The following is a 27,669-nucleotide window of genomic DNA, read 5'->3' as shown; positions in this document are numbered from 1 at the left end:
AGAAGTACTCCATTCAGATTTTCGGGCAGGGACTACTAAAGAGGATATTATTTCGGGGAAAGTGTGGGGGTTGAAACTAGTGCTTTACAGATCAGTGTGTGGGCTATTAAGATTCTGTACTGGATAGGCAGGTTGGAAAACCTAAAAAGAAACAGATATAGCCAGATGTAGTGGAAAAATAGTTAAGTGCAGCAGCAGGAAGAAAATGATTTATGGTCAGTTGAGTATGGAGTTCAAGTATAATATCAAATAAAGTTAATGCAAATTAAAAAATTAAGTAAGAAACCAGGAATGTAGCTAAGCTAAAATACAGTGAACACAGTACCGCAGCCTAGACTAACACAAAGCTAACACCAATCACAAAGTTTATATGTCAACTGGATCAGAGTTGATATAGAGCTTGAGAGAATGTACAATGAAACAGAATAACAGGCTGTACACGCGGACACTCTTTCCATGTTAAGTGACAGTATATTTTCTCTCCGAACTGCAAAACTTATCAATCCTTTGAATGGTTATGGTTTTCTACACGGGCATACAGTTTCCCAGCACTCTAGAAATAGAAACTCGGGGAAAAAGGCACATTTTGCAAATATCTTTGATGTGCACCAACATGTATGCTACGTATTTTCGTATTACGAAATTATACATTGGAATTCCACCAAACACCATGTTACTTTCTGAATCATTGAAATCGAGATTGTGATGCGCTTTTGTAAACCAGTCATGGCTCGCCAGCTGATGACAGCGGATATTCAGAGCATAGGACACGTGATGTAGTCAGCCAACAGCAACATCACTGCTAAGTAGCACAAACACACAAAGAGGGAAAGTTAATAGTTTAAAGTAATATACATAGTATTGTTACAAGAAAAGCAAAGCTTTCGCATATAATATTGGTGTGTAAGGTTAATAACTGCAAGAGAAGCTATGCTTTCACAATGTAATGTTGATCTTTTTGTGTGTGTTACACTTTAAGATATATCAAACAAATGTGCCAAAATGTCTTATCTTCCGGGTTCAAAATTCTTCTAAATGGCTCGTCATGAAAAGAGTCGATTATTAAATGAGAGCCAAATGTTCTGTGATTTAAGAAATTCGTGGTACATTCTCGCACATAGTTCAACTTATGTGAAAGGATATTAACTTTGAAAAGTAAGGCTTTTCAAACCACCATTCGCAATGTTTTCCCACGACCTGCTAGAAATAGGTTCATTTCAGCAGTTGCCGGAGAGCACAGATAACAGATGACAGGCGCAGCTACCATAACGTAGGAAGCCCGTATGTACGCACGCGTAAAACATTGAAAGATCACGTTATATGTGATCAGAGGATACTCAAAGAGCATCAGAATTTCATGAACCATACTAAAATGTGCACATTTAAAGTGCATATTTGAAGTGCACATTCGTATGTCCAGATTCCCAATGAAGTAGACCTCGACCTGATATTAAGCTTTTCAGAGTGGTTCACGGGATGTAAATTTTCTTGGAGCACCAATACTGTATTATATCATGTTTGGTTCTTTATTATGGCATAATGCCATACGTGCTAGAAGATGAAAACGTACACTTGAAATGCAGCAAACAGCTGAAACTAGCCAGTACTGTGGAATTACACATTTTGTTTCAAATACATTGACTGCCTCTTCAGAAAAGGTTAGGCAATTAATGCTTGACTGTCATAAAGGAGGAAATATAATAAAATCTGAAACTAATAACATATTTTAACCTTCCGTAATTGTGTCAATGTATTTCAATTCACTTGATAGCTCCCAGCCACAGATATCCTTTTTGTTTTCATTTGACTTGAGAGTGAACAAAGGGGAAACAGCAAAATCACTAAATGTAAACACAGGTCACATGGAGACTACCCACTGTAACTCAGACTGCTCTGCGCATCAGCCCCGGATCTACAATATTTGCTAACTGAGTCAATACCAAAAAGTCTGAAAAAATAGAACGTATGTGTTTGAGGAAATGTAAGACATGTTACTTGGTCTTAAGTGTGCCAAAATGCAGTGCCACACCTCTTCATACAGCATTCATCTATCATATGTCACAGCATTTCGCTCTGTGGTATTAGAAGTGCGTGTATTTTGTAATGGATGCCATCAAACTATATTCAGGAGAGTGGAAATTGAAATGTTCTGTGGTGCCTCTCCTGCTGCCAGTCAGCCGGTATGACAGCCTGCCCCTCTTTTAAAAAAAAATTACAATTAAGAGCGAATGGGATTATTTGTAATCAGGAGAACAAGAACTCTTCAGAAGATTTGCACTCTTTATTGCCTATTAGCTAATAACTTGTTTTGTATGACATAAAATTAAATATAGCATACATAAAACTAAGAGAGACAAGAGACAAGCCAGAAAGTACACATTTCTTCAATCCTTAGCTCCTAACTTTTTTTTTCTCTCTAATCTTGCTACAGCTTCCTACATGGTGTGCTTTCCTTTCTGAGAAACAATCTATTACCTCATTAAAGTTCGTCAAACATTTTGCTACATGAAAAATAAAAATGTCTAAAAAAATCTGTTAATACAAATAATACCCAAGACTGGTGTGGTTTGTTGATCTGATTATGTCTGTTTTGTCACTGTCTGCTAGATAAAACAAAATAGGCCTTTCTTAATATTGCAGCAATTTTGCAACACACCAAATAAACAAACTGTTTTGACACAAATGGTCATTTTTACGACACAACAGAATATAATTCACGAAATGGCAATATCAAATACCTATTAGGCCTATACAAGCAGAAAGCTTTATGTTAGGAAATAGTTCCACATTTCAGTCATTCGCACCAGTTTCTGAACCATGGGATCAAGAGTAGTATTACGAAATTTTTATATAAATTTGGAATCATCTTATTATTCCATAATTTGTGTGATTTCCCCATTTCTTCTCCTTCCTCGTTCTAACAAACAATCTTATCATCACCAATTCTGTAGCTATTCCTGCCATTGTCAAAATTTGTTCACCAATTAACTTCACTAACTCTGCTGGAATCACAGGTTTAGCTATCCCACGATTATTCTCTAGTTAGGCATTGTTACATGTTCATACAACACGTTTTCCGCATTACTTCCAGAATAGAACTTAATTGACTGGTAGTTGGAAACTGTACAACGGGTTCTTACTAATGTAGCAATCTGGCCAAAAATTTTCTGTCAAAATTTCATTACACCGAGAAAACAATATGTAATCTTTCTCACCTGTTGGTCATTTATTTCCATTCTGGTAGTCTGAATCTAACGATTTTGCTAGTAATTAGAACAATGCTGATCATTCGACAACCCAATCAACCAACCACATAATCAGACAGTGATTGGCATTCATCCATTCGGCTTTACTCTGCTCAGCTCATATAGCCCAGTCCCCTTCTGTCTAGACATCACATACACTATGCATGCATTCAAAAATCAACTTATGATTCCTTCAGGTATCAACTTAAAATGTGTTCAAAAATGTTGAAAAACCAACATGGAGTTGCTTCAAAATCATATAAATAATAGATTTGTGAAACAAGATTTTTTTCCTCAAGAATATGAATTTGGCGCCTCCTTTTCCCGGTAGCATCTAGCTGCTTGCTGTGACTGCTTGCACAGCTAACAGCCACATTCCTGTAGCTACAAGCGGGAGAATCTACTACTCAAATGCAACTCAGCTACGCACGCGCATGAGCGCACTCTTAACTGCTAAAACGAATCTATTGTAAATAGTTGTGACTTCATGCTCACTGGAGACAATTTGTTGTTATGAAGCATTGCACAGACTTCCTAAAGCCTTTGACACATTTTGCTGCTGTCAGATGCTTGCATGATCGCTGTGTGTCGTTGTTGTATATGGTGCATTTCCTTTGCAATTTAAGTTATTTTCATTTCATTCTGCAGTAGTATTCTTTGTTAGGTTAATACCCTTCGTTAGAGTTTTGGTTCTTACCAGTCAAAATTACAAAAATTTAGCACAACACTAAAAACAATGAAAAATTCTCAGAATTCTAAAAAATTCCTGGGTTTTTCCTAGTTTTCTCATGGATGAAAAATTCCTGGGTTTTTCCCATATCTCCCAGTTGTCCCAGGTCATATACACCCTGAATAAATGATTCAGGTAGTTCAGTGAGGCAAAAGTTAATTTGGGGGGGGGGGGGGGGGGACAGGAATCTGAAAGTACGAAAAAAAAGGGAAGATATATTAGAAAATGGATTGGGGGAGAGGAATGAAAATGGAGGTTACCTGGTAGATATTATTAAGAGCACAATTTAGTCATTGTTAAAGCTTTGTTTCAGAATCAAGACAAAATTGTTATGTGGAAGAAACTTGTGAGCAAAGTTAAACCGGAAGAAATAAAAATTTCTCCAGTTTGCTGACCATGCTGGAATAAATGATGTTCTGAGAAGAGATAATAAGACAAATGAAGAGTACAAGAAAAGAAAGTTCTTTGTCCACTTTTTTTTCAGAAATGAGTTGTGTATCCTATAAGATGTAGGACCTGTGTTGTTTAATATTGTTAATTGACATCGGTTTGGAAACCTGTATGTACAGCAACATGCACGCTGTATATTTTTCACATTACAATACGCTGCATATTTTCGTATAACAAAAGTATATTTGAATTCCACCAAACACCAAGTACGTTAGTTTCTGAAGCACTGAAATCAAAATTGTGATGCGCTTTTGCAAGCCTATCATAGCTCATGTCACATGAACTCGCCAGCCGATGAAGATAGCAGATATTCAGAGAACAGAATTCATGATTTAGTCAGCAATAGCAACACCACTGTTAAGTAGCGTGAACATACAAATAGCAACAAGTTAATGGTTTAAATTAATATACATAGTATAGCTATAAGAAAATCTAAGCTTTCACATGCAACATTGGTCTTATTTTGCGCGTGATCCATTTTAAGATACATCTGACAAATGTTGCCAGTAAAATGGAGATGTGAACAACTGGGCTTCTGAACTCCATATACTAACAATAGTCAATAATGTTTAAAATAAACAGACTGCCAAAAATCTGGAAATAAAATACAATCAAAAAACTGAAACTACAAACATATTTTAGTCTTCTATAATTATGCGAATGTATTTCAATTCACTTGACAGTCCCCAACCACACAAATCCGTTTTGTTTTCATTTGATGTAATAACTTTAAACGAAGGAGAAACAGCAAAATCACAACAGGTAAACACAGGTCACATGGAGACTACCCCACACGAATCTGGCAGCTTGGGTGCACTATAAATTTTTTTTTTCCGGTAGGATCTGGCTACTTGTTGCTACTGCTGATACGGCTAACAGCTGTACTGTAATTAGACAGGAGCAGGAGGAGAAGGTAATGCTCATACGCAACTCAACTGCTTATGTGTATCAGCCAGCCCCCTGGCAACTGCTGAAATGAACCTAAAGTAAACTGTTGTGACAGCATGCTCATCGGAAGCTTTTGTTTTTCTTATGAACTGTTGCATACTCTCCGTACTACAGCCTTTTACACATTTTGCTGTTGGCAGACACTTGGGTGCGCACTGTGTTTTGTTGTTGTAAATGGCGCATTTCCTATGCTAAGTAGGTTTTATTTTGCTTTCTTCCCTTGTTTATGTTTTATTGCTGCAGTATTATTCTGCAGTAGCGGGCTAAAGTAAAATTCTTTGTTATCAGTTCTTGGCTGTCAAATCTATAAAAATTTAACTGAAAACCAAAACAATGAAAAATTCCTGAATTCTAAAAAAATTCCCAGGGTTTTACCTTGTTCTGACTTACCTCTCTGCAATCACATCAATGATATATCGCAGCTTAATTCATGGGCAAATGCCCACAAGCCAACACTTCTTGAACCATACAATTCAATAAACGTACACACCAAGAATGAGAAAGCCAACGTTCTCTACCAGTAACATATAGAAAAGCATATAATAAGGAGTCACTCTTACTCAGAAGTACTCTAGGATGCTTCTCACACTGCTCACACGTTCAAAAAGAATTGTTTACAAAGTGTACTTAAAAATATCTTGAAAAACGAATTCACTTTAAAAGTATTCCATTAATAACTTCACTCACACAGGAGGCCACGTACACTTACCCCTACTTATACTTTACATTTTATTCCAATGAACTTAAAATCACTATCAAATGAAAATGGGATATAAGGGAAAAGTAAGTAAACTGTATTCTTTAAAAAGTAATTACCACACTGTGAGACAGGACAGTCAGTGCCTTCATGGAAAAATGTTTTTGTTTCTCTACAAAACCATGATTGCTCCATCACACACCTCTTCGCCCAAAGCAAATCAACAGCCATCAATGTCTTTCTTAAGAATAGCGAATTGCGTGGGGAGAAATCAGGACTCTATGGAGGATGTGTAAGGGCCTTCCAGTGACATTTCTGCAGCTTACTTTAAACAACCTTGGCAGCGTGGGGAATCTAACAGGAAGTCCTGAAGTAAGACTCTCATAGTCATTTATTTGCTTCAGATGAAGCAATCATGGTTCCATAATTGTAGAAAAATATTTTCTCTCTTGTATCACAGTGGCACAAATATACTGTTATGGTGATTACTTTTGAAATAATGAACAGTTTACTTACTTTTTCCCATCTGTCTATATTTCATTTATCTGTCCCTTGGACGGAACAATGAAAAGATCAAGTTTAGGCAAAAATCTGTAACTTACTCATTAAATGCGCAAACCCTGTAGTTCTTATTGAACGTGTCAATGTAAGCTAAGTCTTCAGCATTCAGCTCAAAATCAAAAACATTGAAGTTCTCCTTAATTCTTTCCTTGTGGACAGATTTTGGTATTGGAACTGTGCCAATTTGAATCTGAAACAAAATATAAAGGTATATTACAAACAAATCTTGAAAACCATAATGTTTTATGTTTAATGATTACCAGAAAGCACCTCAGCTGTATTAACACTTTTATTTGCTTAGTTTTGTTCTTAAATCAGCATCAAGTTCCTAACATGTGTAAGTTGTCATCTTCAAGATACTAATCAAAGTAAAATATTGTGTAATAGTAGATGACGTAGCTTCCATTCCCTTTAGTGTCAGCTGTGCTGCTCAGTATGATTATTTGCTGCATCATTAATCGATTTACATATAGTAAAGTGCTTTTAACAAATTGTTTCGGATTCAAATGTTTTTTTAAAAAAATTGCTTTTCCTTAAACAGCACTTTACATCACACCAGAAGTGTGACCTACCTGTAATTTAGAACTTTTTTATTAGCTATAAGTATTCATTAATCACAAGCTATCATGTGCTGGAAATTAAAAGTGAAGCTTGGCATTAACACTTTGGCAACTAAGACCAAGGGCAACTCATGTCACAACACTGCACTAAGCAGTACACTTAAATACATCTCTACCTGCAATGTTTCACAATGCATAAGCCATCAATCACTCAACTACTCTGTTTTCACAATGAGAACAATTTATGGATGATATGGAAGTCTCCAATCACTCTAAATCTAAACCAATTTCACATGAGAACAACATATGGACATCTTGCAACCTATCTCTCGAGGTGCTACGTTCTCTACTTAATTTTTTTAGAGGTAATTGTAGACGCAGTAGAAGATGTTCCTGTGGCACATTGCTGTTGGACAACAGCTGGAAAAAATTACAAGTATGTCAATTATACCTTCTTTCAAATGCCACAAACAAGTGTATAATATATAATCTGATCAAAAGTATGACACCCCTATGTCTTGTGGAATTCACCACAACGTGTCATAAACTGCAGACCAATCACTATAAAAGGATGCGGATAGTATTGTGTTCTCAGTATATGCAGCCAATTTTCCTTTCTTTCAATCTCCTTGTCGTGAGTAATTCTATCCAGCGGTAACTGCTATATTCCAGATAATGAGATTGCCATACTCCTAAGGTAAAAATTTTTTTAGAAGGCAGTAACAGCACTCAACAACATAGATGCGTCTGTATCATACTCAAATAGACCCAACACTCTCTCTCTCTTTCTTTTTCCAATGTAGTTGCCGGTCAAGCTTAATATGGAGCTGAAGAATGGTGAAACACGAACACTCCCAGATTTGTACCAGACCTACATTTTTTCAATGTGTATTACATGTGAAGATTATTTTCACCAGGTACCAAATACGGCACATGAAGAGATCACAGGAAGTTAAATTATCAATCTTTAATCACTTCCCAATGTCATTGTGGCTTCACATAAACACAATTACTTTTGCTTAGCAAAAATTAATTATTCCAATACGTACCCATAATTTTTCTAGTTTACATTTCCCTGTGCCCTCTACAGTCACATACAAGGTCTGTTCAAAAAATTCCGGCACATTTGTAGTTTCTTGGCATTGTTGAGTTGGAGTGAAATGTAGTTTGCACCCCTGCACACACCTGTATTTAATGAGTAACTATTGGAGATTTCATTGTAGCATGTCTGTTAGTTTTGTTCAGTGCTGTGTTAACTAGAACGTGCTTCAAAGACTGAAGCTTTTCGAGATGGCAGAGTTGAATGAGCAAAGCATCTGCATTAAATTTTCCATGAAATTCAAGGAAACCTTTACACAGACAAACTGAATGATGCAGAAAGCCCACAGCATGAGTTTGTAAGTCATACTCTTCGATATGAATGGTTCACATGATTTGAAAATGGCTGGACAAAAGTTACAAGATAATCCTCATCCAGGGCATCCTCCAATGCTTGTCAGGAGCGTCAATGAAACTGTGTGTTCCAATCAAAGACTGACTGTCCGAGAGATTGCAGAACAATGTAACATTTCAGATGGACTTTTTTATTTCCAAAGTTGAAAACCCCATCGAAAGGACACAGATTCAGATCTCTAACTTCTCCCTCGGCACTGATAATATGATAAGTCCGGGATGTGTAGCCTGTCTGGTTGGCTAGTGAAATTGGAATTATGGTGAGTGGAGTTGGTTGTTTTAATGCAGCTGATAAGGTTAACTAGGATCCATGTTCTTCAGCAGGAAGGCTGGCTTGAGTCAGTATAGATGTAGATTGTCATCAGACCATGAGGTGTTCCAATGACAAAGTGGTTTTAGAGTAGGAACCTACCACAAATGATGCATCACTTATAAAATGCATACATAGGTTATGAGTCCAGGATGGATGAAGATAGACATAGCACGCTAACATTTGCTGGTTTAAGCAACACTGTGTCCTATTTCTAGTTGGAAATTGAAGCTGGAATGCGGTGTAGCATCAAGAAATAAGCTTTAAGTTTAGTAGTAATGCTCCAAGCCATTTCTGCACCAGCAGTGTTACATTCTGGATTAACATCAGCACGGAGATCCATTAAAGCTGTTAGTAAATAGTCAACAACTCAGTCACCCAAAACTCAGGCTCTTTATGTTATCTTGAAATTTTCATGCCACCATTTAACTGTGCCATTCGACACTGGGTAGTAAGCAGTGGTCTTGATGTGTACACCTAGGCCATATTTGAGGCAAGTAACAACTGATGCTCAAACTGCCGTCCTCTGTTGGTGGTAACAATTCTTCAGACTCCAGAATGAGTGATGCATGACAGTGACAGAATGCTGGCAACACTTTCTGCACAGATGCCCTTCAGTAGAGCTTCCTCGACTAATGTGAAAACCTGTCATACCAGCAGATAAATGCGTGTATGTGTGAAGTGACTGTCAATTTCACTGAAAGTTCCACAAGCACTGGTTACAAATTTTGAAATTTTTGTTTCTTGACAGTATAAATACATGCTTTATCCCACAAATTTACATCTCGTTTCAGTGAAGGCCAAATGAAGTGCCATAAAATCAAGCACACTGTCCCCTTTATACCAGGCTGAGCAAAGCCATTTAGTGCACAGAAGACTTGCAGGCAGCAGGATGGAGTATTATATGGCCTCAGTTTACCTGTAGAATTATCACAAAATAGTGTGGCATGTCAGGTAACAATATTTTTACAAGCATTAAGAAAGAGCAGACGGAATTCTTCACTTTGCCCAGTTCTGGATCACTGCTTTGTTTAATATTTTTATATGAAACGCTGGGTGCCAACATGTCTGCAACTCTGGAACACGTTATCAGCAGGAAATTCTCTCCACCAGGAAGGTATCAAATATTTGTGGTGGAATGACAGAAATTCCGTGTTATGGTCTTGTGATCTGTGACTAGTATGAACTATGCCTTCCAGAAAGTAACAGAAGTGTTTGAAAGCTGAACATGTTGCCAAACAGCTTCCAATCACAGGTACTAAAGCTACAGCATATGTCAGTGAGACACCTGAAGAAAATTCAAGTTGTTCTGGTGTTCCTTCTCGCAGCTGGTGAAGAGAAGCAACTATAGCATAGCCAAGGCATCAAACATCAAATTAAGAGTAATCTATCACGATATAAACCCGCTAGGTTGCATTAGCTAGTTCGTTTAACATCTTGAAAATCTGTCTGCTTTGTTGGTCCATGTAACAGGGCAATTATCCATCCGCTTAGTAATCTTGCAGAAGTTAAACAATGCTCATTGGATTTCTTCTGTATCTGGTGACATATATATGTGAAAATTCATCAGACCTATAAAACAAGAGTAGTTGTGCCACTGCTTTAACATGAGCAAGGTCCTCGGCGATTTTCACTTTTTCTTCTAATGTTGAAAAACATCATTATTAAAAAACATCTTATCTTTCTCCCAAAAATCCATTTCCCCACATTAATGTTAAGGTGATGTTTAACTCATCTCTTCAAGAAGCTGTTGCACATACATTATAAGAGCCTTATCTGATGCTGAAGAAATGAGAGTACATCTAAATCTGAACATATGAGAGGTAAATCATTCAAAATGTTATTAATAAATTGCAAGACTGCACCGCAACAGCTGTTTTAGGCAAAACTGCTGGTGCAAGAGGAATGTCAGGTGATAAGCTCTAATACAGTCAGTTTTCAAGAATGTCGTTCTGTCTGAGAGTTGCAAGTCGAGACCTTGTAAATGAGTTACTGGATAGCGGTCTGGCACTGTAGCAGCATTTAAAGCTCTGTAATCTCCACAGGGACACTAAGTTTCAGCTTTCTTTGGAATCAGATGGAGTGCACAAGACCAGCAGGTTTTAAAGGATGACAAACTGGAAGGTTGATCATCTACTGAAATTCATGTTTTGCTTGAGCAAATTTTTCTGACAACTTCTTGCTCGCTGTTTTTTAAGTTTGCTGGAGGACCCCACTTTTGTGCTTGTCGTGCTACACATTAACTTCAGGAAAATTTTAATTAGGTTTATTCTTCAGAATGTTAGCATATCTCTAGAGCATACAAGATATGTGCTGTGAATTAATCAAAAATAGTTAACTGTCATTACATATGTCTGCAGGGCATATACTTTTCATTGTACATTATCAGTCAAGTAATTTTGACTCGACATCAAGAAATAAATCTTTAATTGCTCAAGAAATCGGCACCAGTAATTGTCTGATGAATATCTCTAAGAAAAGTGGGCCATGGAAATCTCTGAAGACATATTTTGAAGTTCAGTAGTCATTCGCCATACATGTGTATTATGGAGCAGTTTGCAGCAGAGTTGCCATTTCTGAATATTTTTTGGATCTAATACTGTTGCTGGCAATATGGAGATGCCTGCTCCAGAACTGACCAAAGCTGATACCATGTGCTGTGACCATTTATGAATTGGCAGCAAGATGATTCGGCCTCCCCACTCATGCCACGCCAAGTGTACTAGTTTTCTATGTGAGCATCAGCACACAGTTGAAAAATAAATTAACATGGTGCACATTTCTTTACGTTCTGTTAGAATTTATCATAATAGCACATGGGTATTTACACACACACACACACACACACACACACACACACACACACACTCTCTCTCTCTCTCTCTCTCTCTCTCTCTCTCTCTCTCTCTCTCTCTGCAGTGGTTTCAATCTGCTTCTCTAGCATTTCCGAGTTCTGACTCTGAGACATTAGTTCCAAAAGCTGTCTTTCCAGATAGCAAAGTCTGTCACCTTAAGTCTTCTTAATAATAGAACCCAGTACTTTGTCCTCGATGGTGAGTGTTCATCGGAGGTGAGGGTATCATCTAGGGAAGCGTGGTAGGTCCGCTGTTTTCTATCTACAAAAATGATCTTTTGGATAGGGTGGATGGCAATGTGCGGCTGTTTGCTGATGATGCTGTGGTATACAGGAAAGTGTCGTCGCTGAGTGACTGTAGGAGGATACAAAATGACTTGGGCAGGATTTGTGATTGGTGTAAAGAATGGCAGCTAACTCTAAATATAGATAAATGTGAATTAATGCAGATGAATAGGAAAATGAATCCCGTAATGTTTGAATCTCCATTAGTAGCGTAGCGCTTGACACAGTCACGCCGATTAAATATTTGGGCATAACACTGCAGAGCGATATGAAGTGGGACAAGCATGTAATGGCAGTTGTGGGGAAGGCCGACAGTAGTCTTCGGTTCATTGGTAGAATTTTGGGAAGATGTGGTTCATCAGGTCGGATTGAGGGAGGACATAGAAGCAATTCAGAGGCAGGCTGCTAGATTTGTTTCTGGTAGGTTTGATCATCACGCGAGTGTTACGGAAATGCTTCAGGAACTCAGGTGGAATTCTCTGGAGGAAAGGAGGTGTTCTTTTCGTGAATCACTACTGAGGAAATTTAGAGAACCAGCATTTGAGGCTGACTGCAATACAATTTTACTGTTGCCAACTTATATTTCATGGAAAGACCACATGGATAAGAGATGAGAGATTAGGGCTCATACAGAGGCATATAGGCAGTCATTTTTCCCTCATTCTGTTTGGGAGTGGAACAGGGAGAGAAGATGCTAGTTGTGGTATGAAGAACCCTCCGCCACGCACCATATGGTGGATTGCAGAGTATGTAGATGTAGGTCTCGAGATGGAGATTAAACAGCCCTATCTGTGAACTGACTGGGCATTGTAATGTGTACAATTTTGTCAGCCACACAAGCCACTGCATCAAAACTCTTGACTAACCACTACTATAGAATGTGCATTGTGTGGTAGTCAATGAAGAAATACAGCTCTTAAAATCATAAGCTACTTACATCCTGGCAAAAGCACACATATCTGAGAGCAAATAGATGGCTGCTGATCTTTTAGTTCTACTTTGGTTAATAATTTTTTTAACTCTGCATAAGTGATTCATCGAATTTCATGGTAAGAAGAGTTTTAAAGCCTTTGTATTGGGAAGCTGATAATGGTTTGGACATGAAATTTGCTATGAGTTCAGCAACTGTGCTATCGACAGATTTCAAAACATAATAATACTGTCACTTAACGCCAATACTTCTGGTAATAAATTGGGACTCAACTTGTAAAAACCCATATCTTTTAATTTTTTGCCGAAAGGGTGGTATTTTCACTGCTACCTGTGAAATTTCCACACCGGTGTCATTCAATGGAGAATTTCCCATGAATAAACTTATTTTAATTGCAGCAATAAAATTGGAATCATGACTGGAGCAATTCAAAGCTGCAATGGAACTAAAAGCAAAGTATCAATTATCCCAATGTGTGTGTATAATTTTTACAGACTGCATTTCTTGTGTGTGTTATAGCCACATCAATGATGGCAATTCTTTGAGTGTATAATTGTATGGTGTGTTTCTATTTTGAGCTAATTAATGGGACAACTAAATGCTGAGTGTGCCTTGTTGCTTCAGTAAATAACATGCTTGAAGTACCGTGAGGTTAATGGTGAACAGATCTTTTCCCTGTGTGGAGACACTGGTTTTGTTCATTAAGCTCTCTAGGGGTAGGAAAAAGGGTGATGTACAATATTAAATATTGTGCATTGTGCAACAACTAGAACCTGACTGCATAACCTAAGTATTAGCTTTGAAATACTCCAATTAGACTGCCACACAATGAACTCTGGTAACAATTTAAAGATGTCAAAGAAACTTCAAGACTAAGATATGTTCTGAAAAGTAAGCAATGAGGGGATTAATATCACCCTGGTTGAACCAGTTGTACTTAACCCTTTCCTGCCAATTTTTACTTTCCCTGCTTTTGTGATCCAGAGGTTCATTCTTGAAACTACCACCCCATGTTGATTGCTGGTGACATCTAGCGTCAGTGCCAGCTACTTGTAGCAGTGAAAAAGTGATTATTGTCAGCTAAATGCATTACTTGTGTGGTGCTGCACAGAGTACACGTGCTTTCAACACAACCTTCACATAAAATTGTTTTGTGACTATATACAGCAGATAATAAGAATTTCAGGTAATGGATTAGGAGAGAAGGAGAGATTAGTGTGTAACGTCCCGTCGACAACGAGGTCATTAAAGACCGAGCGCTAGCTCGGGTGAGGGAAGGAAATCGGCCATGGCCTCTCAAAGGAACCATCCCGGATATTGCCTGAAGCGATTTAGGGAAATCACAGAAAACCTAAATCAGGATGGCCGAAGACAGGATTGAACAGTAATGGATTATTTATATTCTTCATTTTATTATATTTGGAAGATATTTTTATTGATAATTATAATGTAAAGTTTAGTTTTTTCACGAATATGTAGGTAGTTTCAGAATGAAACCACCGAGACTTAACAACCATCAAACTGTAAATTCTTTTATTCTTTACAGTGTGTCATTATGGACACCATCAAGAGTAAATCAGCAATTCAGAGCTTGTGACCTTACCACAAATATGCTAATGGACATACTTCCTGAAATTCCAAGTGACACTGAGTCGGCTGCTTCAGATACTGGAAGTGAATCAGGCAAAATTGACGAAGAACAACTTCTTTTACCCGATGAGAGCATAGTTGAATTTGAAGAGTATGTGAATGAACGTGTTTGTGCTGACAGTGACTGTTCGCATTAGTGTGTGATGACAATACAGAAATAAACGAGCATACTGAATGGGTGCAACAGATACCGTTAAATGCAACAACCGAGTTTTCACAGGTATATGGTGCAAATATCCCATGCAACAAATCAAGTCCCACTGAAATATTTGGCTGCTTACTTTGTGATGATTTATTAGACCATCTAGTGTATCAAACAAATTTATATCCAACTCAAAAGCTTGGAGGTTCCACAGTTTTCAAACCAACCGATATTGACGAAATGAAGAAATTTCTTGCCACAAATTTACTAATGGGTATAGGAATTATTGGTCCTCTGATCCAGTTCTCCGTGATTCATACATTTCAGATCTCATGTCTCAGAATATATTTTCGTGGTTGCTAGGTCATATTCATGCAAATGACAACAGCCAATAATCAAAAAAGGGAGAAAAAGGCTTCGATAAATGGTTCAAGATATGCCCACTATTGGACTATCTTAGCAAGAGGTACGCAGAAAGTTATAAGCCAACAGAACACCTTGCTGTGGACGAATCAATGATTCGTTTCGAGGGTAGATCCAGCCTCAAGCAGTATATGCCACAAAAACCCATAAAACGTGGGTACAATGTTTGGGTACTGGCAAATGAAACTGGTTACATTTCCAAATTTCAGCTTTATACTGGGGAAATAGGTCAGGAGGTAAAAAAGTGTCTAGATGCCAGAGTTGTAAAACACCCTAGTTCAGAATTAGCAGGAAAGCATCACAAGCTGTACTTTAACAATTATTTTACTTATGTACCCCTGATGCTTGAGCTGAAGAAATAAGGAATATATATGCCTGTGGGACAGTGAAGAAAGGCGGAGTTGGGTTCCCAAAAGACTTTGAAAATGAAAATAACATGTCCCGAGGAGAGTTCCAATTTCGTTGTAGTGGCCAAGGTATCTCAGCATTGGTTTGGAAAGATCGTAAACCAATACAGTTTCTTTCAAACTTCCACAACACTGAAAATGTGAACACAGCATCCCAGAAATACAAAGATTGTTCTCGCACTGAAATTTCATGCCCAGATATTGTAAAGTATTACAATACCTATATGAGGCTTGTAGATAAATCTGACATGTTGATCTATGAGATTGATAGAAAAAGCAAGAAATGGTGGCACAGAATTTTCTGGCACTTTCTTGATGTTACTGTTGTAAATGCCTGCATCATTTATGATGAACATTGTGATAATGATCAAAAAACTCTGAATCAATTCATACTGTCTGTAATTGCTGGTCTAGTTGGAGCAACTTTGTCATCAATTCCTAACTGCAAAAGATCTCACATCCAGTGGAACAAATTCCAGCAATTTGTTGCACCAGAAAAGCAATTTGACAGTGCATCCCATATGCCACAAAAAGGACCGTCTCGAAGACGTGCACACTGTAGTACTGCTAAAGAGCCACATCGAACAAGACCATTCTGCAAAACGTGTAATGTGGGTTTGTGTTTAACAAAAACAAAAAATTGTTTCACTGCATTTCATAAGAAAATGTAGCCATGAAAACTGTCATAACAGCCCAGTGGTTTCACTATGAAACCACCTAGAATATTTTATTATGGAATATAAATTTTATTGTTATTACACTATATTATTGGTTTTTGAGACAATAAAAGTAGATTTTGAAAGAAATTGTTATTATTTTCTTCTCATGTTTATTCATGGGCCTCAAAGGGTTAAAAACAATCACTTACAGCTTCTGACTAGCACTTTTTAAGCTGATGAATGGTGCACGTGCATAATCTACAGGAAAATGCAAGCCAGATATGTCCTTAGTTACATAATGAAGGTGAATTTCAGATACAAAGCATTTATTAAGAAGCATATTAAATATGAAGAGAATGTTGGCAACAACAAATCTAGACTTCATGTTATGCAGCCCTGAGGAAGGGCCACCAACGTCAATCAAATTATTACAAAACTGAACAATTAGGATCCAGTGGCTTTGGGCTGTGAAATTTACAGAATCTGTAGAACTACACTATGGTCAGGGTTCCATTAATCTGAAATCAGAACTCAACAAGTGGAAACAGCATGCATTACACCCTACAAAGAAGCTAAGGCTTTAACGAGAATGGGCGGCTGTTATGGAAAGAACAATTTTACAATTTTTCTCACTGCAGCTAGAAACACAGTTAATACGCTGCTTGCAATCCACAATATCAGGTTGTGCACACAAATCGTGCTACAACTGTAATGAACACACACTTTGGTGGGGAACATTCGTTCAATGTTAATTATTCTGTAAAAAAATAAAAACACTCACACACACACTTCCTTTAAAAGAAAGGTTTCGACTCCTAACAAATGCATTTATTTGCCTTCATCGCCTACTGCTTATCTTATTGTCTGGACCCAGATCACAACAAAATTGCTAACAAAATAAAAGATTCAGCATAATAACTTCATTAAACATGTTGAATTAGTTGTGAAATATCAACTGATTAATAAATGACAATGACAGATAACTACTGCTAGGCCAGCTCAAAATTACCAGACACTAAAATGAATGATCAAGCCACTAACACTAATACAATAGCATCATATATATCTGTACATACCAAGTATCTCAAAAGAACTTGAGCAATTGACTTTCCATATTTGTCAGCAAGCTCCTTCATCTTTGGATTCTGCATGAGTGGGACCTCACCCTCTGGCATTTTCATGGAGGGGTTTGCAAGTGGACTGTATGCTGTAATAACAATGTCCTTTTCCTTGCAAAACTGAATTAATTTCTTCTGGTTGAGGTAAGCATGACATTCAATCTGAAACAAAGCCCCTTTTTTGAAAATGCAGTGAATAAATTAAACAGAAAATTCAGTCATCCACATCAATAGTGAAATAGTAACATTCTTGGCTCACTTGATAGGAATCAACGATAATCTTAAAAAATATTTTTAACCTTGCTCCACACATTATCCCAGAATCCTTTAAAGAAACTTTTGCAACTAAGGAAACATCTGGAATCCTATATATACTCCCCTATCATCTCTTCGTTGCTAATTTATTGTTTAAAAAATAATAATCACTGAAACATCAAATAATTCCATTAATAACTGCATCAACACACATCCATAAAATACGTGCTACGCTCCACACAATGAACACATGCCTCTTATCCTGAAGAGAAACATTACATTACTGCTAAATATTTATGGAAAAATGTTAGTTTTACAAAAAGAAATTTTAGCTTCCAAAGCATTCAGTTTCCTTGAAATCTTCTGCCTGTTTTCAAGAAAATTAATGATACTGTGCATGTGCACTTTAAAAGAGCAGGTTACCCACATACCAGTGCCATTCACCACATTCCACTTGTCCCTACATGACATCTTTGATCATTAATAAAATCAGTATGGCAGGTATTTACTGTAGCACAATGTCTTACGAAACCAAGACACCAGACGTATAGTTTGTTCTACACTTGTGATAACAGTAATGGAGAAAATCATCAGCCAAAGGGACATGATTACCATCCTTCAATTGTTTCCAGTTGTTGCCAACATTAGTAAAATGGTGCAGCAGAATAACAGTAGCCATCGAACATTTTCTGTTTAGTGTGCTGCATTTTTGTGTTTGAACCTAAACTAGTTTTAAACTATTAAATTAGTGAGACGGCTGTGTCTGGTCTATCATCTTGTTTCACTTACTTCACTACTGACACCATTTTTTCTTTCCCGTGAGCACACGTATATGTAATGGGGCCAAAAGTCAGAAGGGCTAATTGATTATGCTTTCCTTCACATTGTTCTCCTCTCCACAACATTCTATGTGGGGCACTCAAGAAAAACAAACAAACAAATTGATGTTACACAAGCCTTGTTCTCATCTACTTTTCCAGTACCTCCATTATATTTCTTGACAATGGCACAGCAACTCCATCTTCTCACCAGTGATTCCTGTGGTTTCTAGCGAAAGAAGGCTCAGGTAATATCAAAAAAGATAGGTTATAATTTATTGCAACATAACAGTCAGGTTTAAACTAATTGGCATTGGATGCTTAACCCTATGCTACTGTGGACCATCTCTCAGACAACTACAATTGTTTGCCTCATGGTATTTCACACACCACTGCAAAGTGAACTGGACTCCTCTGTATACTTTCCTACTGGAAGCGAACTATATACACTTACCAGGACCCTTGCACTGTTGCTGCTCTGTTTCTTATTTAAGGGCCTTGACAGGTCTCGTGAACGTACCATATTGCTTTCATTGCTGCTTCTCCATGTGGACACAGCCGGGCCTTCTATGGAATGTATTTTACATGAAACAGATGTGGATATTGAATAACACCTCGGTCAATTCTCAGAATGACAACTCTCACAACAGCAACAGTGACCCTAATTTTAAGATAATTTGTGATCACAACGCTAATTCAGCAGAGAACAAACTGATGAAGTGATAGCTGATGACTATGGAACCACTTACTTCTTTGGCAAAAAGAGATTTTTACAGGGAGAAAACAGCAGCAGCAAGCTAACATATGAGCAAGCCACCACAACATTGTCTTGCAGCTTTCTAGACACCAACAGATACCAAAAATTCTGAGTAAACCCTGTTGTTTTTGAAGTATGGAAACCATTCTTTGCCCAAGATTTTCTAGGCAAATTCGTTCTATGGACAAATGTGAAAAATATCCAGGGTTAGAACACAAAAAATTGATGATCACTTATCTGTCTGCAGGATGCTGAGCTATCTGAACTGAAGGCACTAACTGGCCTACAGTATTTAGCCGATATGAAATCACTTTCAAATCAGGGGATGAATTGGTTTACAGCTTGTTCACAACTGATGCAATAATAAGACATGTTTTCAGATGCACTGTTAGTAAAGAACGAGTTCTGTCTTTATTATCTGCATTACAGTTTTTGATGACCCACATGACAAGAAGAATAAAAGAGGAGACAAATCAAAAAGCAATTTCACAACTCTTAAAGTTTCATTGAAGACTGTCAACTTTCCCACTCTGTAGGTGCAACAGTGTGTGTCAATTAAATGCTTGTACCTTACAGCAGCAACAGTACGTATCAGTTAAATTCTTGTACCTTACAGCAGAAGATGTCGATTTAGAATTTATATGCCAAGCAAACCAGCAAAATATGGCTTGACAATTTAGTGCCTGACCAACAACCATATAAATAACTTGCATAACACATTCATTTATTCCGCAACAAGCAGCAATGGTCACACCCTTCCAAACCATGAGAGAGGTCACAGTGTTCCCACTGAAGCTGTTCTTCAATTGGTGAAACCTATTGAAAACGTGTGGATAAATAATACAGGAGACAATTGGTACTTATCAGTAGAACTAGTCAATGAACTCTAAAAGGAACATCTCGCATGACGGTACATTGGAAGGAAAGAAAGGCTAGATTTCACAGCAATATGAATCAAAGCATGAAGGCAAACAGTTTATAATTTTTGTCAACACATTACACACCCAGAAAGTGCAAAGCTGCAATACTGGTTTCTTCTAAGCAGTATTCATTGAACAATGATCCACGCCCAGGAAAACTTGAGATCATGTTGTCCAACATGACAAAAGATGGTGTTGACTGTCTCCACCAAACATTGCAGCTTATTCATCGGGTTGCAAAGTTCATGGATGTTGCCTGTGGTGTTAATTATTGAGTGGTACATCGAGCCTATGCAAAGGCAGGAGTAATGATGAGACTGATCTTCACAAATACTCTAAAGAGACCTTGTTGAGCATCATATGAATAGTCTTTAAAAAAATATGCCTCTTACCCTCCCCATCTGAAGAGCAAAACAAGATACCTGCGACAAATGGAGTTCTACAAAGATCTGTGTGAAACACATGCCCATTGGAAGTGTCTAAAATGTGATTCAGGACATAAGAATACAAAATTATTTCGCATTTGTTTAAAATTTAAATCAACCAAGTTTCTCTCTGTATAGAATTATGGAATGCAACAGAAGCTCTATGCTGAAACAAAGAAGAGTAAAGTCAAAGCAGACTTCGCATTTAATTTCTCGTATATGAAATTTGTTTTTCCATAGGTGTTGCAAATTGGTGATATCAGCTTCCTGACAATGATTTCTAAGTTAGTGGAGAGGTAACTATCTGCTGTTACTTTAGTAACACACAAACTAAAAATATGCTGCAAATTTTATTATGTCTCAGTTGTCACTAGTGTTCCAAATACTGCACTGTTAAAAAAAAAAAAAAAAAAACCTAACTGAAACACGGGTTTTGTATACAAACAACAAAATGCAGTCTAACAGACCCTTCCATAGCAACAGCACAGCAGTTAAAAGAGTTAAGTTCCAAAGTTGCGGCACTGTAGCTCCTGAACCCACCACAAAATATACTTCTAAGGACCACATGAATTCATGCGACTGACTGCATATAATACGAGAAGTTTGCAGCCTCAGTCTGTCCCTATTTTCACCACACATCGTAAGGCACACAAAGCTGAAAGTCACCTGAACCCTCCACTACAACAGTTGGCCAGCACAATGCTTTATGCACAGTGACATTAGAACACTGTACATGCCGATAATGCCATGCTCCAATTGGCATGGCAGCAACCCATCCCACTATGTGTCATGTGAAAACTATGGGTTGATTAAAATTACTAAGGTAATTTACATCTATTACTTGCTGCTACAGTGATGCCACACTGGCTACCACTCAAAGGTGAAAAGCAAACATGGCTGACCACTACACAGGAGGTGTTACATGTAATGTGGAGCAGCATTGCAAGCAGCTGCTGTCACGTAACATAAGAACATCAGATTCTCTGTCCACAGCTGATTTGAAGTGACTAATGATAGAACTACGACAAATGACTTCGTAGACCTAAATTTACACTTTATGTCCTAGCTAACCACAACCTGAAGTACTATGTATCTGAGAAAATGGTGGTCAATAATCTGCGGCAGAACTACTGGTAATGCTCACTTAGTTCACGATAATTAAAACTAACTTTTATGGGGAAACTCAAGACAGAAAAATTTCAGTTCCAGTGCTGAAAGCTAGCTTTAATTTCTCACTTTATCTGGTTACAGGTTGAAGGATACACAGACAAATTCAGAAAGAAAAGGAAAAAATAGGAAGAGAAATATAGAAAAGGGTTTGAAGATGATGCAACAAAAAATAAAATAATTACTTTTAAGCCAGATAACAATAAAAATTATAACTCAAGATTTAAAAGAGGTATCACCTGTAGACCTTCAAATCCAGGACCTTCAGCATATTAGGACTGTACCTAAGCCACTACCCTACAGCAAAACATACTGCTACAGATTTATTTTTATTTCTCTACAGATCTAGTCATGATGCTGATTTGCTGCCTTCAGAAAATTTGGCTTCATGCAATTTCATATGAAGCTTATCAAATGTAGGCCTATTTTTGTGATGATAACTGAATGACAGCGAATTGTGTCTTACGCTAAACAATCTAGTAGTGTTCACCTAGTGCTGTGTATGAAAAGTGTGTCAGGATTTAGTATCCAAAGACTTCAAGAAAGAAAACTAAACAAGTTGTTGAGACAGTTCAGCAAAAGCAAACTGTTCACGTGTGACACTGAGTGCCATGATTGGAGGTAACCAGCTCCAAAATGTGAAGCACATACTTTTAATCAAAGTGTAGTTTAAATCGGTCTATAGGAATGGAGTAAAATAATTCAAGACTATTTACTAATGATATAGCTGCATGTTAGGTAACAGAAAGCTTATTCTGGCAAACAGATGCAGTGAATTTGGCACAATTGCGTTTGTGCATCTACCACAACCAATCTCTTAACACAATTCTGTTAGGTGTGTCTGTGGCAATGCCTTAGTGTTGCCACAGCTCTGGAGGGTACCTACAGTTTTCTCCTGCAGCTATCTGGGTTCACAGCTGAAAGCTTACAAGACTGCCAGCTGTCGGGGAACTTCTTTCACTGATGCTTCTACAGTATTATTAAGAACTAGCAGGATTAGCATAATGAGTACAAACTGGGATCACACACCACAGCAGAGCAATGCCTGCATCTAAATGCGGGGAAACTACGCTATGATCCACCCAAATTAAAATGATAAATGAGGTGTGTATGTATCACGATAAAGCATAAAAGAATGCAACAGAAGGCAGTGTACATCTACATTATACTCTTCAAGCCAATGTGAAGTGCACAGAAACAGGTAGTTTCCACTGAGTCACATATTAGGATTTCATTGTGCACCAGAGTGTAGCAAGAAAGATCGCAAGTTGTGTTTTCATCCCTACAGGGGCAACAATAGCAGTCTGTGGTTTATTCCTCGATTTCTTGTTTAATACTGGTTCTTGAAACCTTGTAGGGAAGCTTATACAACACAGTTCGTGTCTGTTGTCAAGTGTCCGGTAGTTCAAATTTTCCAGCATATTCGTAAAACTCTCCAATAGGTAAAACATGCCAGTGAGAAATCATGCTGCCCTTCTATGCTATGTTTAACATCCCATGTTCAATCCATCTGGTATGGGTTCTTGTACTTTTAACAATACTCTAAGGTGGGCCATACAGCAATTTCAATTTATAAGAATGTCATTAGAAGATTCATTGCATTGTCCTACTATCGTACATGTTTACCCTAAGACTGAACCTAGGTCATCATCCCATTTCTAAACAATGCACCTGCAAAATGTATAATACATTGCTAGCATCAGCAATACAAATTATTTGCAAAAATAGGGGACTGCTATATGCTTACAGTAAGAGTACAGACAGCAAATTATTCCATACCTATTTCAAACAGTATAAAAATACCCTGAACAAGATAATTCATGCAGTCAAGAAAGTTATCTTGAGTAATAAATCAAAACTCACGTGGAAAAAAAATGACATTTGGCAAGAAGGGCAAGACACACAAAAACACACATTTATGGACGTATCTCTGAGCCTAAACATGTATGTAAAATATTCCATAACCATTTCACAAACATTTATGATAAACTCATCAGGACCTAAGCACTCATTTAATAGCCAGATCTGGAGGTATTCCAAATATTTTTCTTGACCGAGTCACACATGTGCAAACTACAGTACTATTTGGCTGTAACCACACATTCCTTTAGGCCGATGGGCGAATATTCCTTTGGTTTTTATTACCTTCAAAAATAATTTTTCCCTCATGTGTATGACAATCAGATACAATAAACTGCTCTTTAATGTCAGGATACTTCCCCAAATTTTTAAAGCTGCGAAAGTTGTTCCTGGGTTTAAAAATTCTTACTGGGTTGATGTCAATAACAATGAACATATCTCTGATGAATAAAGTATACTGATTAAGTCACTGAAAGCAGTATGAACCATGTCATAGCTTTCTTGGAGGTACGTGCATGCTGAATCTCTACCAGTTTGATTTGAAGATAGGGAAATTGATAAATGGAGTACCATAGTTAATTTTTGAATGAAATCTATTGTGCACCAAGTGCATACTTTAACAGGCATGTTTCTTGATCTCATGAACTTCTTTGAACATGTCAAACATGCATTACTTTCAGAGAAACTACCATTTTGTGGAATGAGGAGGAAAATGCAGTGGCATCAGACCTACAGAAATTTTAATCACATCACAACTGGTATGATGTACACAGTCCAAGGCAGAAGTAGCAAGACAAAGCATTCCTCAAGGTTTCACAATTGGTCTCGTTCTCTTTCAAACATTAACCAATGATTTTCCCCTAAGCATTCAGGAAGGCCTGATTACTAGCAAAGATATGTGGCAGGGGAATAATACAGTGGTATACTGGGAAAGGAAGACTATTATAAAGGAAATGTTAAACCCAACACAAAGATTGGGGGGAGAAGAGGGAGGGGGGGGGGGACATTAACAGCTGTATGTTGGTAAAAAAGTCTGGGATTGGAATACTCTAAAGGTAATTTTTAAAAAGCATCACCAATTTAAATTATCTGGTCCTCAAATGCCAAAATGCTCAAATGTATGGAATTTAGGATCACTGTAAATTCAATAGGCTCTTCCAGTAATAGGGCATAATTGTATATCAATACATTTGATGCCCTTGTGAATCTTAAGTCATATTACCACTATGTTCACCAATTTGGTAACAGCTCTACATTTTAGAACTAACAAAAAATTAGTGAATCAAACTACCCAAATGTTACCTGATTGGTGACTGGCTTGATCTTTGCAACTTCTAGTAATCTAGCTAGTTGTTTGCTGTTGAAATTGGATACACCAATACTCTTCGTAAGACCAAGGCGAACACACTCCTCCATTTGTTTCCAGGTATCCAGATAGTCAACATCTGTTGTAATAATTGAACCGTCTTCTGCTGCGGGAAAGAAGTCATCTCCCTCCTGTAAATAGAAAGTATACCTTACACCTAAACAAAAAGAGTGAACGAGTAGCGCAGAAAATGTATCCTGCACTGATTGAAAATCAAAACACTGTGATGCCACAACACTAAATTTTATTGTAGATCTGCCAACACACTAACAAATTCTAACCTTGAAAGCGAAAGGCCAGTGCACGAGATACAGATCAAGATAATCCAGTTTAAGATCTGCAAGAGTCTTCTTACAAGCTGGCACTACCAACTCTGGCCGATGCTTTGTGTTCCACAGCTGCAACAAAGTCCCTATTAACACTGATAGCACTGTATGACAGTTTTATATAAAGCCCGACTTAGAATCATAGTACGGTACCTTGCTTGTGACAAAGAGTTCTTCACGTTTGACTGTGCCATCATCCAGCTTTGCTTTCAAGGCAGCACCAACTTCTGGTTCGTTTTGATACACTGCAGCCCCATCAATATGACGGTAACCAATTTCAATCGCGTACTTCAGCGCCTCTCCGACCTCGCCAGGCGCAGACTGCAACATGCAAGCTTATAAGCAACGCAAACAATCTTCGGAGTACACTAAACGTATATACTACAGCACACAAATAGAAGTTTGAAAGTTAGAAATTATTTAAAGAAAATGTACCTCGCAATTAACTTCAGCATTCGTGGCGCAAACCAACTAGTTCCCTCTAATTTTCAGCGTGTAACTGAAATATTTCAGAACTCTCCATGATCAAAATTCCAAATTACTTATTTTCCAAACTGGCGCGGTTCCTACACTTAACAGTCAAAACAAGTATATATCCGACTTGGTCATGCAATACCACAAGAAAGAGCTTTCTACATCTATCATAGAAACCTCTTTTTCACTCTATTACAAGAAAGCAGTTGAACAAACATTTCTTAACCGTTTCGAATCCGATTGTTGCGAGACTGCACCTACCCCAATCGCAAAACTTCGAAAATAATTTCATTGACAGGATCGAATACATTTCACCAAACGAAGTTTCAATATTACTTTCATGGATGAGCACGTTCAAGTCGTTTCCGCAACAATACGATTTAGATACGCAGCATTCATTGTTTCGAATGTCAAGTAAGTAATTAATTACGCAATCCACATAATGCTTCCACTGGTCTTACAACAACGTGACTCTCCTGTCGTATACCAGATTAACAGTACAGTGTAATTAAAAGGCATATAATCAACTTGATACTAATGACTATTAAAACAATCGACACATGTTTCCACATTTACAATCAAGAGACCTAACACCGTGCAACTATCTGTGGAACATTCCATTTCGTATTCTTAAACTGCTCGTTTCCTCTGGAACTCTTCATACGCTTCCTTAAATCATAATATTCGAAATAGCCGGTTTATAAAAAAGCGCGACAACTGTTTCACTTACTCCAACGTCATTCGCATATTGACAAAAACTCTTGCAGTAATTGTTACCTGCCAAGTGCCAATCCCGATGCCGGGCATAACTTTGCCGTTGTTTAACTTCACTCCTGGAGCCATCGCTACAGAACCTTAGTGCTTCTCACACTTCACAACGGCTGTAGGACTCAACTGGAACTGAGCCGGCCGGCGCGCAGACCTTGGATAATAATTGTCTCGGAGCGAAAGTGGCGCCGCGCCAACTCCCGCGGAGAACGTAGGAAACAAAATTGGCGGGAAGTAACTCCTATTGGTATATCGAAATTCTGTCGTCGTAACAACGTAGAACGCCAGCCACGAAAATTTTCGGTATATACAAATGATTTTATCTTTAACAGAACACTTTTGTATTGGATAACATCAAACAGTCGCGTAACAGCACAGCAGAACGAATATTCAAATGCAAAAATGGTGACAGAAATTAAAAGCGTTACTTCATTTACAGTTCCCTTGAAAACCTGAAAAGTTTATTTCAGAGATGTAACTTCGTTATGTTTTTATTAGCTATAACGAATTTATGCTGTAGAGGAAATAGCTAATCCTTGTCACCCACTTTTTATTAATTCAAGACAGCTAGAGAAATACTGATTATTTCATTCCTGTCTAGCTTCCTGCTTCGAGTAAAGAAATTAAGGTACGCCACCTATTTTCTGTGTTGCAGCTTTGCATATAATAAAACGCAGTGGTGTACCATGTACAAGCTAAAGAAGCTGGTTAATTGCTTCTGTATGAGACCTTTATCGAGATCAAATAGAAAAAAAAGTGATTCTTGTGAACCAGTATCTTTTCACAGGTACACGCGGGAAATGAATAAATTGTGATATGCAAAAGCACGGACTTCAATACGTAATTAGTTTACATCATAGTATAGTACACTTTAGCATAACTTCCAATTAACTGCAGTTCTGAGAAATAACGGCATCTGGAAACCATTCGTCCGAAAATTTGAATGTTGTGTTATCCAGTTTATTTAAGAACTATGATAGCAACGAGCCCACTCATTTTTGGCAGTGTCGTAATTTACAGAATACTGAAGTTTTCACTAATCGTTGTCATGACTTCACTTAGTACTAGTGCATGGTTCTAGCTGGAATGTTGTTTGCGGCCAGTCACGCCA

The 27,669-nt window shown here is 37.7% G+C and overlaps 1 protein-coding gene across 3 annotated transcripts in view; it reads right to left on the bottom strand.

Annotated features, from left to right (window-relative positions):
* The window catches only part of LOC126283960 (aldo-keto reductase family 1 member B1-like), a 43,844-nt gene extending 17,102 nt beyond the window's left edge, over positions 1 to 26,742 (bottom strand). For 2 of the 3 annotated variants that reach the window (XM_049982402.1, XM_049982400.1), the window contains exons 1-6: positions 26,568 to 26,711; positions 25,470 to 25,637; positions 25,272 to 25,388; positions 24,927 to 25,121; positions 17,381 to 17,584; positions 6,673 to 6,821 (exon numbers count right to left, since the gene is read on the bottom strand). In XM_049982402.1, coding sequence (XP_049838359.1) covers positions 6,673 to 6,821; positions 17,381 to 17,584; positions 24,927 to 25,121; positions 25,272 to 25,388; positions 25,470 to 25,637; positions 26,568 to 26,633 — 899 coding nt within the window. In that variant the 5' untranslated portion in view covers positions 26,634 to 26,711. Of the gene's footprint in view, positions 1 to 6,672; positions 6,822 to 17,380; positions 17,585 to 24,926; positions 25,122 to 25,271; positions 25,389 to 25,469; positions 25,638 to 26,567 lie in introns of all 3 variants that reach the window. The other variant, XM_049982403.1, reaches the window with a different exon arrangement.
* Between the last annotated feature and the right edge of the window lie 927 nt (positions 26,743 to 27,669).

This window comes from Schistocerca gregaria, chromosome 8, assembly GCF_023897955.1.
Source record: "Schistocerca gregaria isolate iqSchGreg1 chromosome 8, iqSchGreg1.2, whole genome shotgun sequence".
NCBI classification, from domain to species: domain Eukaryota; kingdom Metazoa; phylum Arthropoda; class Insecta; order Orthoptera; family Acrididae; genus Schistocerca; species Schistocerca gregaria.
This window is presented reverse-complemented; position numbering and strand designations above follow the sequence as displayed.